The sequence below is a fragment of the Crocuta crocuta genome, unplaced genomic scaffold (genome assembly GCF_008692635.1).
Source record: "Crocuta crocuta isolate KB4526 unplaced genomic scaffold, BGI_CrCroc_1.0 scaffold30, whole genome shotgun sequence".
In the NCBI taxonomy this organism is placed as follows: domain Eukaryota; kingdom Metazoa; phylum Chordata; class Mammalia; order Carnivora; family Hyaenidae; genus Crocuta; species Crocuta crocuta.
This window is the reverse complement of record NW_027528345.1, coordinates 14,553,053-14,571,993: the sequence shown is the minus strand read 5'-3', so window position 1 is coordinate 14,571,993 and position 18,941 is coordinate 14,553,053. Positions and strand designations below refer to the sequence as shown.

Below are 18,941 nucleotides of genomic sequence, written 5' to 3'. Positions count from 1 at the left end.
AATATTATATGAAAATATATTTTTGTGTAATTATCTGTTAGGAAAAGAAGCACATTTTTAGTGTTGCCCATTCTTTTATTTTTAATTTAAATTCAAGTTAGTTAACATTGAAATTAGTGATTCATCACTTACAAATAATACCCAGTGTTTATCCCAACAAGTGTCCTCTTTGATGCCCATCACCAGTTTAACCCATCCCACATTCACCCCCCAGCACTCCAGAAACCCTCAGTTTGTTCTCTGTATTTTAGTCTCTTATGGTTTGACTTTTTGTCTTATTTTTCTTTCCCTTCCCTTATGTTCATCTGTTTTGTTTCTTAAATTCCAGATATAAGTGAAATCATATGAGAATTAACCATCCTTAATTACCTGTGTGTATTATTTCATATTTTATAATGTACCTTGATGTGCAGGTTTTTTTTCATGAAGACATAAAAATACAGATTTTTGAAAACATGGCTGATTTTTCACCATTGAAAGGAAGGTACCAATAAAAGATGTCTATATATGCACTGATTTATTTTGTAAAACTTGAACACAACTTGATCTATGGATGTTCAGTTAGTAGACTTATTACCATTAATTAGTAATTGAATGTTTCATTGAGTGATTACATACTGAGACTAGATTCAAAACATCCTGTGCAACTTCCCTTTTAAAAACTTTCAGCAAAAATGAACTCTATAAAGTTCACAAAGCATTAGTCCTCAGAAGTGGACATATCTAGGTATCCACATCCCCTCATGTAATATCTGAGAACAGAGCAGCAGCCAGGAAGCAGGAATGCAATCACCTGTTTTAGACACAGAATTCTTCCTTGTTTGTAAAACTGAGTTATTTCTCACTACCATGGATGCTGATTTCTGTCTGTTCCTCTTGTGGAGATGGTAAATGTTTGATAAGACCATATCTCACAATGTAAAATTAGAATCTCTAACCAAGATGTAGTTTCTGCTGCTTCCTGAGAGATATGATCATCTGCAAGAACATGGCGTTCTTGCAGAGCAAAAGAAGAGGGCATGGGAAGCTAAATGACCTCCTCCTAAAAGTTGAAAAATATCAATGCTTGTATCTGTGATGTGGAAATTATGGTACCCATACCTCTGCTTATAAAAATGTATTTCTACATTTTTTTCTATATTTTGTTTCTGTATTTTTTCTTGATCATGGTATCTCCCCTGCCAGGTAAGTATTCTATATTTTTTCTTTCCTGTTTTACTTAGCAACTGCAGACCTGTCACTTTCTGAGCTGACTTTGGACAGAGGGATCAGTGCAATGGCAGCATCATCTAAAATACAGTGCACTCCAGTCCCACTTCCCTTGACTACTTCTTTTTCTTTTAATTTTTTAAATTTATTTTTGAGAGAGAGAGAGAGACAGCATGAGCAGGGGCAGGTCAGAGAGAGAGGGAGATACAAAATCTGAACCAGACTCCAGGCTCTGAGCTGGCTGTCAGCACAGAACCTGACATGGGGCTCAAACCCACAAACCGTGAGATCATGACTTGAGCCGAAGTCAGACGCTTAACCGACTGAGTCACCCAGGCGCCCCTTCCCTTGACTACTTCTATGAATTTGTCAAATAACCACTCTGTCTTAGTTTTCTTCAACATAACAGCAATTAAATACTGCTGGCTCTCATTGGAAAATTATGTGAACTTGTGAGATTTATTAGAGGAAAAGCACCTTGGAAAATGTAATGACTTCAACCTTCATTTCTGCTCCTCAGATACTCTGAAGAAGGGTTTTTTGAGGAAATAGGACAGTCAGGCTACAATGGTGAGTATAGGCTCTGCTATTTCCTCTGTTGTTCTGTTATCTGGACAGTGATTTGGCTGTGTGTGTGCGTGTGTGTGTGTGAGTGAGAGAGAGAGAGAGAGAGAGAATATATGTATGCACACACATATGCACATATAAGAATGCTGACTGCCTTCTAACTGTCTCTAAAACACCTATTAGTGGTCACAAGGCAGTCGAGGAGGTCCAAAAGATATAGAAAACATGGGCTCAGCTGACAGGCTGACTAGTACTCAAAGATTATCTTATATCAGTGGTTGTTCAGCTAACAACCACTGCTATAGGAAAAGAGCTTTATAAGATGTGGGTGTTTCTGTGTGTGAGTACACAGCTCCATGTGCCCACTATCTGACAGAGGATTGCGTCCGTGACTATGTGATATAAGGGACAGATTAATTATAGGTGGCTGTTGAAGTCTTTCTAAATCGAAATATAAATGTGATTTCTGAGGTAGTATATGTATAGCTGGGGGGAGTTTTGCAAACATGTGATGTCTGATATGATTATGTGTTTGTAGATGTTCATGCATGCATGTATGTGTGCGTGTGTGTGTGTGTGTGTGTGCATGTAAGTCTATTTTCTGTGACCTTTGCCTTATTCCACAGGGTGCCTCAGCCATGGAACCAGCTTTGAAGATGATTTGACCCTCGGAGCAGAGGGTAAGTGGCAACAGCTCTCTGACGTTGGAATCAAAGAGGCTATACATTAGATACTTAAGAAATGAAAGGGGAGAGTGAAAGGGGAGAATGTGAAAAAAAGCAACCCATTCCCTAGGTCTTATCTATAGAGAAAAAGCAGTCTCATTATGATCTAAAGTAAAACTCATAAAGCATCATGTGCCCAGACAGACATATTTCCTCACCAGCCTGACATGATGTCTACCAGTCCATCATGAGGGCTTTCATTTGGCTCCTGGGAAGACAACACATAAAATCACCATGACATTGGCTGCCCAGACAACGTTGAAACTGTTCTGTATAGGAAGCCTAAAGCAGCCTAAATACTGGGTATAAGAGAGAGATTGCACCGCAAGAAGATAAGGGTTTAAATAAAGGATGGAGGTATTGCAATATACCAGTGTCCCCTGGGACCCATAGAGACTCACATTGTGGGGCAGGAACACTAGCATAGAACGCTGAATGATGTTATCCTCCTCAAGACAGAGAAACTCTTGTCTAGACACCAGTCATGGTTTATAAGCTCAGAGGCTTAGGGCCACTTGTTCTCTGCCATGTCTGTCCCCCTTTCAGGTCTGTGTTTGATCATCTTTAGATACTCCCATGAAGAGCAGAGTTCATGGGGTTCATTAAGCCTGTAGTAGTGGCAGAGGGGAATGGAGGGGGGTGAGTTTTAAGTTGAGAGAGGCAGCATAGGTGATTTTCATTTTCCTTTCTAACTTTCTTCTTGCCTTTTTATTCCTTGTCCAGCCACACTACTGGCCGCCAATAGCAAAGTCTTCTCCAGGTAAGTGTCAGGGTCCCAGACTGAATGATGTCTTCTTCAGGAGCTACTGAACTAGGGTAGGTGTCAGAGTCAAAGAGATCGAAAACAAAGAGCTAAAGAGTCACAACAGAGAGTGAGATTTTCCAACCAGGAATGAGGCCCTACACTGAGTTTGCACAGTACATGGTAGAAGGTACACAGCAGGGGATAAATATGCCCAACAGAGCACGTCTTGGAGCCAGGATGCAGATGGCTTACAAGATTCATGTGACATCAGCTCTTATCCCTGCAGGAGTTTCCTGGAGGCAGCCCGGCCCTGCCAGCTGCTGGATCTTGGCTGCAGTTTGGCTTCCAGTAGCATGACTGGTGGGACGAACAAGACGAGTTCAAGGTAGGTGCCAGGTTCGGCAGGGCTGTACAAGTGGCGAAGAGGAGAGGCAGAAGAGAGTGGAACCAAGAGCCCTTGCCCATTTTTTCTTGGATACCTTACTGGAGATTTTATGCAGTCACATTCTGGAGAAGTATGTCCACATTTGCTTCAAGAACAACTTGGGGGGAGGGGAGCACAGTGCAGAAGAACCCGGTTCTCAGAGCTGGATGCTGTGTCAAATAGCGGTGAACTTGTTCGCCAGGAGGTGTAGTACGGGTATCACCACAGTTCCTGGACTTACAGTAATTGTTTACAATAAATGTAGTGATTGATTTGTTGATTGAATGAATCAATTAAATGTTGAAGCGCTCAGGCAATTTTGTATCCCCTTATACAGATGGGGCAACCACTAGGTAAAATTTGAAAAGATGAAGCAAAGTTCTTGCCCCCAAGAGCTCAACAGTCAAATAGGGTGAACAAAAGACACACACAAACAGCTTTAAGGTGGAAAGTTATGAAAAATAATGCAGTATAATAAAAAGTGTTTGGAATTTGGTGTCAAGGTTTGAATTTGAGAAACCGTTCTCAGATTTATTAGCGGCTTAATTATCTTTAGTGATTTGTCCTCACTACGCCTCCACCCTGGCCACACCCCACTTCAATTAAGTCAGACTCTGGAGATGAGACTCAGATATCTGCACTTTTTCCACTGAGATATACTTGATATACAATGTTATATTAGTTTCAGGTGCACAACCTAGTGATTCAACACTTCTATACATTACGCTGTATAAGATAGGTGACCACACATATGTGGTCACCATCTGTCACAATAACAATGTTATTACAATGTTACTGACTACATCCCCTATCCTGCACTTTTCATCGCCATGATTTATTTATGTGGAATGCATAGTTATTGAGCTCTAGTGTCACCCAGCTTGGTGGCACACAGCTTTGGATGTAGACACATGTTAGTACCATACTGACAGAGACAGAGCGAGCTTGATTTTCTGTAATGCAGGGCTTCTGTCCTGAAAATAGTGCTACAAAGGGGTTTACCTCTCAAAATCAGGTTTTGAACATTGGTTAATTTTTACCTCCGGGTAAGAATAAAATGACTTTTGTGTTTCTTACACACTTGCTCCCTAGTTGTCCCACACAACCGTCAAGGTAAGCTGAGTAGCAAGCTGCAAAGCACTTGACAAAAGCCAGCTAAGTCATAGTATATGCAGGTGGGATACTGACTGATTAATAATCCATAACCATAAGGTTTCTTTAAATCTATAATGCTTTTGATTTTTTCAAATCCCTCTCATAGCAAATTTTCATCCACTGGCAATGTTGTTTAAAGTACTATGATAGAATCTAATTGGGTTAAGCCAGGGCTGGATGGTAATTCCAGACAGAAAATGTAGGTTCACAGAAGTGAAAGCTTTTCTCACAAAGTGGAAGTTAGAGAAACGATCAGGAAGATAAGTCTCCTGACACTTTTATTAGTTACTCTGGATGACCTTGAAACTCAAAGTTGTCCCTATTTTTCCAAACTCCCTCCTTTCAGCATCTCTGAGATTCTGGACAAGGTGCAAGAAGATGCAGAAGATGTTCTCTTCAGTCTGGGCTTTGGCCAAGAGGACCACAAAGACACTTCTCGGATTCCTGCCCGATTTTTCACTACCCCTTCTCAGGCCAAAGGCATTGATTTCCAACTCTTCCTGAAGGCCCAGGTGCGGAGGATTGAGATGGAGGACCCTTGCCTCATGCTGGCCAGTGAGTATTGTCATAGATCTGCTCTATGTCTCTGCCATTCACAACAGGGCGCAGTGGCTACAGATCCTACTTCCTCTTGATCAGTTTCACCGACCCTTTGTCTCTTGTGTCTATTTCCTTGCTGTTGTTTTCAACATGGAGAATTTCGATGTACGCCTCTCCCTCTTAAAGAAATAGGCTTGAAGACACTTCATATCACTATTACTTTCTTAGGTTTTCTCTCCTTTAGCTGAATCAAATGAGAACAATCTCTTCAAGTCTTATCCCCATTTTTATTTCTCAATTGGAACAATAGAATGGGCCTCATTTATAGCCAGTATATTAAAATCCTTTCCCTTTAGGGCAATTGTTCTCAAAGTTAAATATGTTAAATTGTCCAGAGACTTTATAAAACATTCATATTCATAAGCTTTTTTTTTTTNCACGAACCGCGAGATCATGACCTAAGCGAAAGTCGGTCGCTTAACCGACTAAGCCACCCAGGCGCCCCAGAAATACTTATTTTAAAAAGCACACAGGATTCTTATGTGTAATCCTTAGACCACATCCAGTGTAACAATTATTTAAATTGTCCTGATTCCATACTAAGAAAAGATATGAGAGGCCTTCTCTAGCTAGAGGAGGGATAAAAGACTCTATCTGATTCTTTTTTTTTTATGTTTATTTATTTATTTTGACAGAGAGAGAGAAAAAGATACAGCATGCACAAGCAGAGGTGGGGCAGAGAGAGGTGGCGAGAGAGATAGAATCCCAAGCAGGCTCTGTGCTGTCAGCAAAGAGCCTGACATGGGACTCAGTCTCACAAACTATGAAATCATAACCTGAGCCAAAATCAAGAGTCAGACGCTTAACCAACGAAGGCAGCCAGGCACCCCTCTATTTGACTCTATATGTTAGAATGTTTCAAATTATATTCTGCTACATCCTCAACATGACTAGGTTTCTGACAGTGTTGTTTCAGTTTCTTTGCATTGGATTCAACTTAAAATAAGCTTGGTAAAACTACATCCCTGAGCTCTACCCATTGCAACAATGATTTTGAGTTGGAGTATATTCACAACTTTAGATGATTCTTATGCACACTAAAATGAGAGTATAATTTATTGTATTTATTTTATGTGCCAAGTACATAATTAGATGTTAAATTCTGGGAGAACAGCCTAGAGAAGAGAAACATGATTCTTGCCTTTTGGAAGCTTACAGTCTAATAGCTGTATGGCTTATCTCAGTGCTTTTCAAACATGGATATGCACATAAATTACTAAAGGATATTATTAAAATGCTTGAGATACAGTCTGAGATTTTACATTTATAACAGGTTCCTAAGGAGGGCCCATACTTCTGGATCAGTGACCACACTTTGTGAAGCAAGATCTAATATAATGATATAGTCCCTGAGTGCAAGCCCCTCATTGGGCATAGAGTTTACTTTTAAAAAAATGATAGAGTCCATCAAAATTTCTGTACCTTAGTCCACTGGCTAATAATTGCCATTCTTCAAATTTTTTGCTGCCCAGAAATCTTCTAGAACCCTAAAGTTTTGTCTGTCTAAGAAAGGATGTCGGTTTTGTCCTTTTTTGTCATGTTTGTCATCTAAAGCAAATAGTACTAGAAGCCATTGTTTAGAATAGACAGACAGAAGAAAGGACATGTTAAATCAGGATATAGAAAAGTTCCTCATCCCATACAGAATTCATTTTTGGACTGAAGGAAGATATCTATTCAGGATGGGGAGTCAAGAAGTCAAGAAAGTCAAGAAAAGGGATCCTGGGTGTGAGAAATCTAAGTGGGATAAACACTGGTGGGGAAAATGGCATCTTCTTTCTGAATTTTGAGCCTTAGGAAGGCTATTGAAGGAAGAGATACAAGTGATAATTTACTGATGACCCCCAGATTCACCATCTTCAACCCTTGTGCCCAGGCAGGTTTAAGCAGGTGCAAACACTGGCCGTCACTGCTGATGCCTTCTTCTGTCTCTACTCCTATGTGTCTAAGACACCGGTCCAAAAGTTCACACCATCCAACATGTTCTGGAGCTGCAACCCAACTGATGTGCCATCTATCAAGATTCTGGCTCCAGAACCTGAACCTCACTCACCCAGAGAGCGCCTCCGGAAAGCCATCTCCAAGATGTGCCTGTATACATGCCCCCGAGATCGGCTGTCACCACCCCATAATATCACCAAAAGGAACAGTTTGGACCGAGTGGTATGGGAAGTGATGGACAGAGTGAGAGGAGATAAGCTGGTCTTCCAGCAAGACCTTGGGTTTGGGCCAAGCTCAGAGGAAGATCCTGTTCCCTCAACCAGGGATACACAGCTGCCCAATTCTTCTGGTTCATGTGCTCTTTGCCCTGAAGAGGAAACCCAGCAGGGGATACTCACAATGCAAGCACCATTACAAACTCTGGATTCTAACCCAGAGGCAACCTGTTGCACACATTCTCTGCCCAAAGCAGATCTACAGTGGAGCACAGACACTGCACACGTTAAGAGAGAGCTGTGGGGTCTACAGGCCACCAATAAGGAAATCCATTCAGCCAAGGATGAGACTTTCTGGAAAAGAAAGAGCAGAGCAAGAAAGAGCCTGTTTCAGAAGAATCCCATGAGCAGAATGGTTAAGTCTTTGGACCTGTCCATCATCCAGCAGAGCCAAGAGTGCCCAACACTGCACCCATCTCTAACTCAACAGCTGCAGGACACTTGTGACTTGGAGGACATGAGAGGGTTGGGGGCAAGAGAGAGCCTGGTAGAGAAAGATTTTGTATTCTTGCCATTGGGTAAAGGGAATCCAGGCTCCCTATCCTCATCAGATATCCCAATTCTTGAATTGCATTCAGAAACTTTTGGGGGCAGGTTAATAGAGGGTTAATAGGTCTGATTTCTTAAGAGCATCCAAATTTCCAGAGCTTTTTTAATTCCTCATCTGATATGATCTTCACTGAAGTTTTTAATCAAGCACAGCTGCCTATCATTTGTGGGATCCACACAAGAGTATAAATAGAGGTTGATTATACACTAAGCTAAACACTATTAAATAAAATATGTTCTCTTCTACATCAATGAATATGTAACCATAAAGACCTGGAAGTCCAGGTTCAAACTTAAATTCTTAGACTCTTTAGATTTCTGTGCTAGAACACAGCAGTTTGGACAGAGCCACTCCCCAGCTCCTGGACTCTCCCCTTCTCTTCCCATGCCCAGATCTGTCCTAAACCATAAAGACTTTGCACATAGATGTGCGAGCACCCCAGCTTGCATATACAAAAGCTACCCACCCTTTACCGACACAAATAGCCATCTGTTGGCCATCACTCATGCTTAGGGGTGCATAAAGTAGTCATGAGATTAACCCTTTAAGACAGCAGATACAAGGCAAATTCAGTGCAATTCCCTGAAGAAGGCTTGAGGCCATCTGAGCACAATATTTGGGTATCCTGTGTAACTAGAGCATGTTCTAGAAGGCATAGTGCAAGATCCAGGTGAGCACATCCTATAGGTCCACCAACTCTTCATCCTCTGGACTCTCAAAAACTCAAGACTTCTCTTGCCTGGGACCATAGACATTACTGTCATCAAGTGCTGAGTTTTCTTGGAAAAGCTCTCAGATCCTTGCCACAAATAGAAGCTGTGATGATTTGTAATATCGTTTGCATGTATTTCACCTCTCACTGGACATAGAGCTGCACCTCAGCTCCTGCCTTCCTCACTACCACATTACTGTCATGAGGAGAAAATCCAAGTCTCTCAAGTACACTCAGACTCTTTCCCCTACTGCCACCTTCCATCCAACACCTTTCCCCACTGTCTCTGAGTTCTGCTGGGATCTTGGTTACAGGTGCAAAGCCATAAGGAGGAAGAGAGCTGCTGGACCAACAGCCCCAGACCCCCCAACATGTACCAGACTTTTGCTGGCAAAGACTCAAGCAGTAAGTGGGTCTCTCTCTGTCTCTCTCTCTCTGTCTCTCTCTTTCTCTCCCCCCCCCAATCTCCCTCAGGCACTGAGTCGCAAACCTGGTTGCATATTGTAATTGCCCAGGAACAATTTTTTAAATACCCATGACGAAGGGTCACACATTCTGTGATTTTGATTTAATTGACACGGCATGGAAACCAGTGCCTTACCTTTTGTTTTTAAGCTCCTCAGGTGATTCTACTATGGCTGGCTAGATACTTCTCTAGATCAGTGGTTCTCAGACTTTAGCATCCAAATAATCTGGAGGGCTTGTTAAAATACAGATGTCTGGGCCCAAATCCCAGAGTTTCTGATTGAGTATCCCTAAGCAAGGCCCAAGAATTGGCATTTCTAACAAGTTCACAGGTGATGCTGATGCTGCTGGTCTTGCAATCACAGTCTGAGAACTGTTCTGGGGTAAATTCTGTGTAACCTTAGTGTTCAAAATATAGTCTGCACACTGGCAGCCATAGCATCACTTGGGATTTTGTTAGGAATGTAGAATCTCAGACCCCACCCAAGATCTAAGGAATCGCAATTTTATCAAGAGCCTTAGGTGGTTTATTCACACGTTGAAGTTTGAGAAGCATTGCTATAGTTTTTAACGATAAGAGCTATATCCCGGCTCCTGCTTATAGCTACATTCTAATCAGCCCACATCACCATGTGGGGGAAGACCCCGTGTATCTCACAGCCATGTTACCCTAAACTCTGAGTTCCTTCCAGTAGGTCTGATGTCCATAGCTCTCCTTCCCTTGTCAAGGAAGGACAACGAATCTCACATAGGTGGTTATTGCAGCTAAAATGTCTTTCCTTTCTATGTGAGTCTGAGCATCAACTGTGTCAGAAGTATCCCTTTGAACACTTTATCTAAAGATTTATGATTTAAACTAAGTATAAGTGAGGCTCTCGTAGTCTTTACCACCTATCCCCTTGGACCATATATAAGATGGCATCAGGAAAAAAATGACTTTTCTAATAGTAGGAATTGAAATCCTTCTTGAATTAAGTCAATGAGTCTTGCTTAGAGTTCCTTCTATTTTGAATGTGTTAGTACTATTTACTGTACTTCCTCACCCAATAGTCATTTGGGGTCAATACTATAAATGTACTGTGTTACTTGTCCGGAATCACAGAGATCTTTACACTTCTAACTCTTCTAATTTTCTGTGATTTTAGAGCCCTAGTCACTTTTCTTTCTCTCTTATTCATTACTTTCATCTCCAGATATAAAAATTGTATGTATATAGTAGTCACTCACAAAAGAAGTAACTATCAGAAGGCAGCAATATAACTGGGAGAAGTTTAGGATATGGAGTCAAATGACCAACTCTATACTTACTCAATGATTTTGTAAAAATCACTGAACTTTAATTTCATCCTACATAAAAGGAGACTAATAATAATTCTGTGTGTGTGTGTGTGTGTGTGTGTGTGTGTGTGTGGACTAGGCATTTGTGTCGAGTTTTCACCCCTTATAGAGAGTTTGTGAAAGCAATGTAACATATTAGAACAACAGTGGTGTTGCTGATTTTAGAAAAAGTAATCATGGACATAAAATATTTAGATCAGTGATTCTCAATCCTACAAGATTTTTTTTTTAATTGCTATTTCCTGGGCTCCAACCAGTAGAGTTAAATGCAAATCTCTAATGTTTGGACTTGGGCATCATTGTTTAATCTTCTTTTAAAGCTTTCCTCTTGCTGCATAGCAAACCGCCCAAAAGGTAGTGGCTTAAAGAAAAAGTTGTTTCTTATTTCTCACTATTTTGTGGGTTTACTGGAAGGTTCCGCTGCTTGTCTCACCTGGGCTCACTTATGCAGCTGTTTGGGACTATTTGGCTGGGCTGGATTGGAAGGTCAAAAATGGATTCCCACACACATCTGGAACCTTAGTGTCAACTGTCTTAGGGAGCCCTCTCCATACGGTGTGTCTTTCTTTGATCGTCTAGCTTGTCTTTCCTATGTGGATATTCCTGAAATTCCAATGCTTCTTTTTCTGGATCTGTTACAAGTTTCACAACATCCCCTCAACCACATGTTATTGGTCAAATCAAGTCACAAGACCAACCTGGATTCAAAGGGAAGGAAAACAGACTCTGCTTTTTCTTTTAAGGTTTTTATTCATTTTTCAGAAACAGACACAGAGTGAAAGTGGAGGTGGGACAGGGGGAGGGGAGAGACACAGAATCCAAAGCAGGCTCCAGGCTCTGAGTTGTCAGCACAGAGCCCAACAGGGAGCTTGAACTCACGAACCATGAGATCATAACCTGAGCCAACGTGAGATGCCCAACCGACTGAGCCACCCAGGAGCCCCAAACTGTACTTTTTAATAGGAGTAGCAAAGTCACACTGCAAAAAGACATGTGAAATGGGAGGGTTGTCATACCATCTTTATAAACAGTCCATCACAATGATCCCAGTGCACCATGAGGATTAAGAATAACTGCTTTCATTAAAGGGCTTTATCCTCACATATTAAAGATACACTGAGGGCAAGCTTTCATTCTGTAGCTAATTCAGACTCGGTCACAGCACCCAGATTTGAAAAGGAAGTTATTGCTAAACTTATAAAATTAAAATAGAAAATGTGGAGTCTATTCTCTACAGCTAGGTTTCTTTGCCAGTAACTTACTTAATTTACTCTGAAATACAAAGCTTTGCTCAAGTGTTATGTGTCCATCAGATGTCAGCCTCACACAAGAAAATGCCAAGATGTTCGGTGAAGCAAGCTGGGCACAGGATCTATAATGGTATACTTTCTGGGCAATACCTACAACACCTAGGACACCAGTTCCTCTCATAAAACTGGGAAAAAGTATTGCTGGGAGTTATCCATTTTAGGTAAGAAATTAGATTCCATTTTCTGCCAAGGATGTGTGGTTAGAAACTATGTATTTCCCTTATTCTAAAGCATACATTTTTCCACATTTTAGTATCTCTGAGATAGAATGGGTTTTACAACTGACAGTGCCAATGTCTGTTTTTATTCCTCCTTAGTGAAATGTAAAGTAAGTGAGTCTTGCAAAAGATGGTTTCTCAGATCCAATGAAACACAGTAACTTTAGGAATTAAATGTACTTACTCTCAAGTAATTGAGGAAATGATTTTGCAGACTTCCCTTCTACAATTTCCTAGAACACTAAGAGATTTCTGCTTCACTGACACAGTCTTTGGCTGAGGCAAGGGGGCCACAGTGGTTCCCAAACCTTTTGGATGTTCCATAAATGTGTTTAATCATCTTTTCACAAAGCTATGAATTATCTCTCTCTATTCACTCCTCTGTCATCCTTTAAGACATCACAAGAAGGGGGGCGCCTGGGTGGCTTAGTCGGTTAAGCGTCCGACTTTTGCTTAGGTCATGATCTCACGGTTCTTGGGTTCGAGCCCCGCGTCGGGCTCTGTGCTGACTGCCAGCTCAGAGCCTGGAGCCTGTTTCAGTCTGTGACTCCCTCTCTCTCTGACCCTCCCCTGCTCACGCTGTCTCTCTCTCTCTCCTAGAAATAAATAAAACATTTAAAAAAAGAATTAAATACAATAAAATTAAAAAAAAAGACATCACAAGAAGGGGCAATACCTATGAAAGCACTTGAGGACTCCCAAGATTAAAGGCTGTGTGATAAATATGGAAAGAGGAAATTCACTCACCACCATCAAAGGCAGAGCCAACTGCCTTTTCTCAGTTTCTCAGACCTACTGGGAAACAATTCCTCTCTACTTCCTCCAGGACCTATAATTATCTCTTCCAGGGATTAATGATCTCTCAAGAGCTCTGTATCAAGCGTCAAGAGTTCACCTACTACTTGTCATCAGGCATGAGAAGGGTGTGAGCATGGGTAGGAAGGGATAGCAGCACCCAGCCAGACATTGGGTCCAGTTGTGTAGTCCTCACATTGCACAAAGATATTCAAAAGGCAAATAGAGGTGGAAATCCAGCTTTACTGTGCTTACCATCCAAAATCTCAAGATCTTCATCTTCTAAGAGGGAGCTCCTTTTTTTCCCTAATTCATCTATATAAGGTGAGTGCTTTTCTGTAGTTAGCACAAGGACACCTTAAAAAGGGATCTTGTGGGGCGCCTGGTTGGCTCAGTCGGTTAAGTGTCCAACTTCAGCTCAGATCATGATCTCATGGTCTGTGGGTTTGAGCCCCGCATCAGGTTCTGTGCTGACAGCTCGGAGCCTGGAGCCTGCTTCAGATACTGTATCTCCCTCTCTCTCTCTTCTCTCCTGCTTGTGTTCTCTCTGCCTACCAAAAATAAATAAACATTTTAAAAAAACTTTTTTTTAAAAGGATCTTGTGCCCAGCTATCAGCTTTCATTTAGAGTCTGCCATAGAAGAAGTCTTAATCTTCCTCCCAGATCCTAGGAAAGGATGACCCTCATCATTCCTCATAATTTGCACCACACTCAAAGCTTTCAAATGCATAGCCTTTTCTACTAGTGCTCTGTTGCTAAAATTTAAGCTGTTGACCTCTATCACACTTAAGAGGCAGGGCCAAGGTTTTACTTTTTTGTTATTATTGTTTGTTTCTTTTACCAGATCTGGGGTAGCACAGGCTCACATATATCCTATTTGCAAAGCGATCATATCTAGAGGTGGGAGTTACACTTTATGGGCAACTCTGCTGGTGGCAGAGGGAGAAGTCAGGCAAGATTAGGTGGGGAGACCACGTAGAGCACAGATAAAGAAGGAAACTAGTCTTAGATGATCCCAAAAGGCAGGTAATTCAACGCTGTCTATTGACATTTAGTGGAACCTATATGAGCCGGTAGCTACAGAAGTGCACTTAGATGTAGATTTTCCCATGTGACAATATTAGCAACAAATGCTTATATATAGTGCTTACTACATGTCAGGCCTAACCCTTAGCACTATGTGGGAGTTAAATCACTTAATCTTATGATATAACTTTTTGATTATTCCACATTTTATAGATGGTCACGGTGGGCATGGTTACTTTTTTACCAATATAAATTTTGAAGAGCTACTATCCGATAAGAGGGAGAGAAGAAAGCAAGAGGGCATCATGAGCACATGATGCTCGTTTTGCATCTATTGGGGAAATATAATTAAAAACAAAATCTTCTGCCACCCCAGAAAACCTCTCCAGAAAGGTATAAGAGAAATAAACATTTTAGTTTTGAATATGATATGTGTGTGTCAAAGGCCATCCACTAAAGAGATTGCAGAGACAGAAAGAAATCCCACCCTCTTCTACAGACAGGCAGATGAAGCCTCTTACACACATACAATAAGTAGTCCTGAAGGAGGTGGAAATGCAGTTCATTCTAGATTCGCCTTGGAACTGGGGTGGCCAATGTTGTTAGGTAATTTCCTTTATCCAAATGACTAATAAAACTGCTCATATCTTTATGACAGAAGTAGTTTTGCAAGTGGGAGCCAGGCACCTAAGTTAGACTCCTGGCCTCTCATGGAGACCCAGAGATAGGGTGAGAGTCTTGGATGATTATTACATTTCAAAGCAAAGGCTTCCATAATCCTTGAGAAAGACATTTCAGGGTCTTAAAGGTGGCAAGAGGTTTATTTAGTTTTTTAAAAAGATTTACATACATTTCAAAGACACAAAGAACTTACAAGTTTTCTAAAGGAACCCAGAAAAGGGGGGGGGCTTTTCCACAACAGGGAAAAATTAAGACTTTTATTTTTAATTTGTATTTGCCATTATACTTGTGTCTGTATCTTTTCTTTCCTTTGATCTTCCTTTGACCTGAACTGGCCCATTCGTCTTTAGAGCTGTGGAAAGAAGGATCATCTCCACTTGAATTGCATAATGCTCATTTTCTGCGTTACCTTTCACATGTCTTGGTGGATTTCCAAGACTATATCAAATATGTCGAGCCACACAGCTTCAGGTGTCAACATTCATGTAGCCTGTGGTGCAAACATTGTTCCTAGAGATGTGTTGAGCAGAGGCCTGAGCATCCACAGAACCTTACTCAGCTCTTCAGGTAGGAAGGGACTTTCATGACAATATAGCACTTTCAGAGATATTACCTCATATAAGTCTTTTAATCATTTAGACTAGATGAGAAAAAAAAATTACTTAACAAGATCAAGTAACTCGTTACTTAAAACTCAGATCTCCTGACTCCCAAACCAGTGCTCTTTTCATCATAACACACTGCCCTGAACGTGCAGGAGTTCAGACTACCGATACGGATCAGAGCAAGCCTCACTGCAGGTACTTGAATGTGACTATCATTAACTGTGTGCCCTAATCCTTTGCACTAAGCACCCAAACCCTCACCAGCTTTGTGACCACTGGAGTTTGGCTGCCTTATTATAAACTCACTGGCAAGAGGAATGTCATACAGATGAAGCGGAAATGTTCATAATTCAGCAAAAGACATGACAGGAAAATAAAAAATTACATGTATTTAATTTCATTAAGTGCCACATATGCATAGAAAAATGAACTTCCCAGAGGATGGCATATCCAGGTGAATCTAGACACGTGAGTCGAGGTCAAACAAGGCAAGGATGGATAGTGGGGCAAGTAGAAGAAGCAACAGGACCAAGTTGAGAGATACACATGTTCCAAGGCAGAGAGAAATGGAATATCACACTATCTTCAGAAACTACACCTTGCGCCAATTGAGAGAAAGGGGATATGTAGGAGATCAAAATTAAGAATAAGAAAGATAAGTAGAAATTATATTATGAAACAAAAGTCTTCAATATTAATTGATTTAATTTAGTCTAGAAAGATGGGGAGCCACTTAAAAATTTACAAAAGAAGTGACACAATCAGATTTATCTTTTAGAAAAATTATTCTGGCAGAGGTATGGGAGATGGATGGAATAGGGAGCCAATGGAGAAAGGAAAATCATTTGGAAGCCTACCACAAAAGACTGAGGAGAAATAAGACAACCAGAAATAAGATGAGCATCTAGGAATGGAGAGGAATGAGAGTAGGACTTTGAGGTATTTCATATGCCCAATGGCTAAACTGAGAACCAGACAGACTTGTGTTTGGGGGGAAGGGGAAGGAAAAGGAAAAAACACAGGGAAATTTCTAAGTTCCTTCTTGAGAGATTAAGTGAATATTAATATACTTTTATTAAGAACAGAATACAGTAGAAGAAGCAAGCTGGTAGGCAAATATTTTAAAGTATAATTTTCAAAAAGGCAAAATAATGACTCTCATTTTAATATAAGATAAACATGTTCAAAGTTTCTTTAAAATTTTTTTGATGTCTTTTTCTTTAATTTATTTCTGAGAGAGAGCATGACCAGGGAAGGGTCAGAGAGAAAGGGAGACACAGAATCTGAAACAGCTTCCAGGCTCTGAGCTGTCAGCACAGAGCCCGATGTGGCGCTCCAACCCACAAACCTTGAGATCATGACCTGAGCCAAAGTTGGACGCTTAACCGATGGAGCCACCCAGGCACCCCTCAAATGTTCTATTCAACTCATAATTAATAGGAATTCCAATAATATGTTTGAACTGGTCCAGAGACTATTTGAGAAGCTAGTTCTTTTAAAACTAGCTAACCTGAATTAACTACAAAACTGGTTGATACACAACCAGACCATAAACTCTCATCTTTGAGATTATTGGTTACACTCAAAAGAGATTATTTGCATCTCTACTCAGCACGGATTTTTGAGGTAATCTATGCCCCCACAGAGTAGTGAAATAGCCGATAAAAAGAAACTCAAAACTAACACTGTACTGAAAGTACATCTGGTAATCTTGTTTGTCTATTTTCAAGTCGAGAATAATTTGATGAGTTAAGATTTGGATATGATGAGATTGCAATAGTTCTGAAATACTAAAATAGAGAAGTCCATAAGGCAGCTGGATATATGAATTTGAGATTGGAGGATTTTTTGGAATTCAAGGCTTACTTATAATAGGTGAAGGAAGGCATGAGAAATAACAGTTCACCTAGAGAAAGATTGCAGAATCAGAAGTTTAAGAGAAAAAAGAACCCTTAGAAACATTAATATTTAAAAATTGATTCAAGGGTGCCTAAGTGACTCAGTCATTTAAGCGACTGACTCTTGATTTCAGTTCAGATCATGATCTCACAGTTGTGGAATCCAGCCCTGAGACGTGCTCCATGCTGAGCATGGAGCCTGCTTAAGATTCTCTATTAAAAAAAGAAAAGAAAAAGAAAAATTGATCAAGCAGAGTATGTTCATAAAGGAGTAGCCGTATGGACTGAAAAAGAAAGCTTCAGATAGTAAGCAAGTGAAGTTTGTTTCGATAAGGAAGGTGTAGTCTTCAGTAACATACATCATAAAATATCCAGAAGGAAGGAGAATGCAAAGAAAGCATTGGATTTGCAACCACACAACGATTGATGTAGTATTTTTATTTGTGTGACAGGGCTTCAAAGTACGATTGTGAAGGGGCGCCTGGGTGGCTTAGTCGATTAAGTGTCCGACTTTCGCTTAGGTCATGATCTCGCGGTTCGTGGGTTCGAGCCCCGCGTCGGGTTCTGTGCTGACTGCCAGCTCAGAGCCTGGAGCCTGTTTCAGAGTCTGTGTCTCCCTCTCTCTCTGACCCTCCCTTGCTCACGCTGTCTCTNACTTCCTGGTTCAGGCAGGAAGAGAGAATGATGATGTGGGGTCACTGGTAAAGTGCTTTTGAAAACTTAATTTTACAAAACAAAAATAAATCCTTTTTTAGTATTTAGCCATGAACTAGAAGTACAGATCTTTGTCTGAGATGAGAGGAAAAGAAAAAGGACAATTACATTGGTCACCTGGAGAAGTCAAGAAACCTCTGCCTATTGATTTCTCTCTTTTTCCTAAAGAAAGGGTAGTCACTAAACAGTGTAAGGCAGGGAATTTGAAGATGATAGTAAAGATTTGAGATTCTCACTATGAAAAAAAAAAAGAAACATTTATCATAAGAAGCACCTAGTTGACGGAGGAACAAGGGGGAGAAGAAGGGCGGAAATGGTGGGGGAAAGAGAGAGAGGCAAACCATGAGAGACTCTTGAATGCTGACAAAAACTGAGGACTGATGGATGTGGGGGGAGGGGGGATGGGCATGGAGGAGGGCACTTGTGGGGATGAGCACTGGGTGTTATGTGGAAACTAATTTGACAATAAACTATTAAAAAAAAAAAAGAAGCACCTAGTTGAACAGGTGAATGATCTCAGGGTTCAGCTCAAAGTGCAGATTTGGCAGGGATTTAAAATTTTTCTCCAGCAGTGTTCAGCCATCTATATAAACAAATGAGGATAAAAGTAGAAATATATCTTTAAAAGTACATAAAAAGTAAGAAGTGAGCACTTCTAGGAATCTCACTTCATGCTGAGCACAACAGAAAATCTTAGTTACGTGAGGGTGTTATGGATGCTGCTGCTGCTGCTGCTGCCGCTGCTGCTGCTGACCTTAAATATGACACAGTAGTGAGAAACATTTCAACAGATGAGATATAAAAGCTTCTACCAACTCCAGTACTCAGGGCTGTCTCCAAAATGCATGATGTGTTTCTTTTTAGTCCCATTTCAGGCTTTTTCCACCACCACAACCATACATGCTCCAATAGCAGCGACTTCATAGAAGAGCCTAATTCCCACCTTTTCTCACAGGAGGTTGTACTGCCCCCAACATCCAGCTCCTG

General features: G+C 40.8%; 1 protein-coding gene across 2 annotated transcripts in view; it reads left to right on the top strand.

Moving 5' to 3' along the window:
- TESPA1 (thymocyte expressed, positive selection associated 1) overlaps positions 1 to 9,348 on the top strand; it is a 27,083-nt gene extending 17,735 nt beyond the window's left edge. For both annotated transcript variants that reach the window (XM_077753536.1, XM_077753537.1), the window contains exons 4-9: positions 1,730 to 1,779; positions 2,403 to 2,456; positions 3,225 to 3,261; positions 3,533 to 3,631; positions 5,172 to 5,380; positions 7,302 to 9,348. In XM_077753536.1, coding sequence (XP_077609662.1) covers positions 1,730 to 1,779; positions 2,403 to 2,456; positions 3,225 to 3,261; positions 3,533 to 3,631; positions 5,172 to 5,380; positions 7,302 to 8,251 — 1,399 coding nt within the window. In that variant the 3' untranslated portion in view covers positions 8,252 to 9,348. The remainder of the gene's footprint in view (positions 1 to 1,729; positions 1,780 to 2,402; positions 2,457 to 3,224; positions 3,262 to 3,532; positions 3,632 to 5,171; positions 5,381 to 7,301) is intronic.
- Positions 9,349 to 18,941: the final 9,593 nt, after the last annotated feature.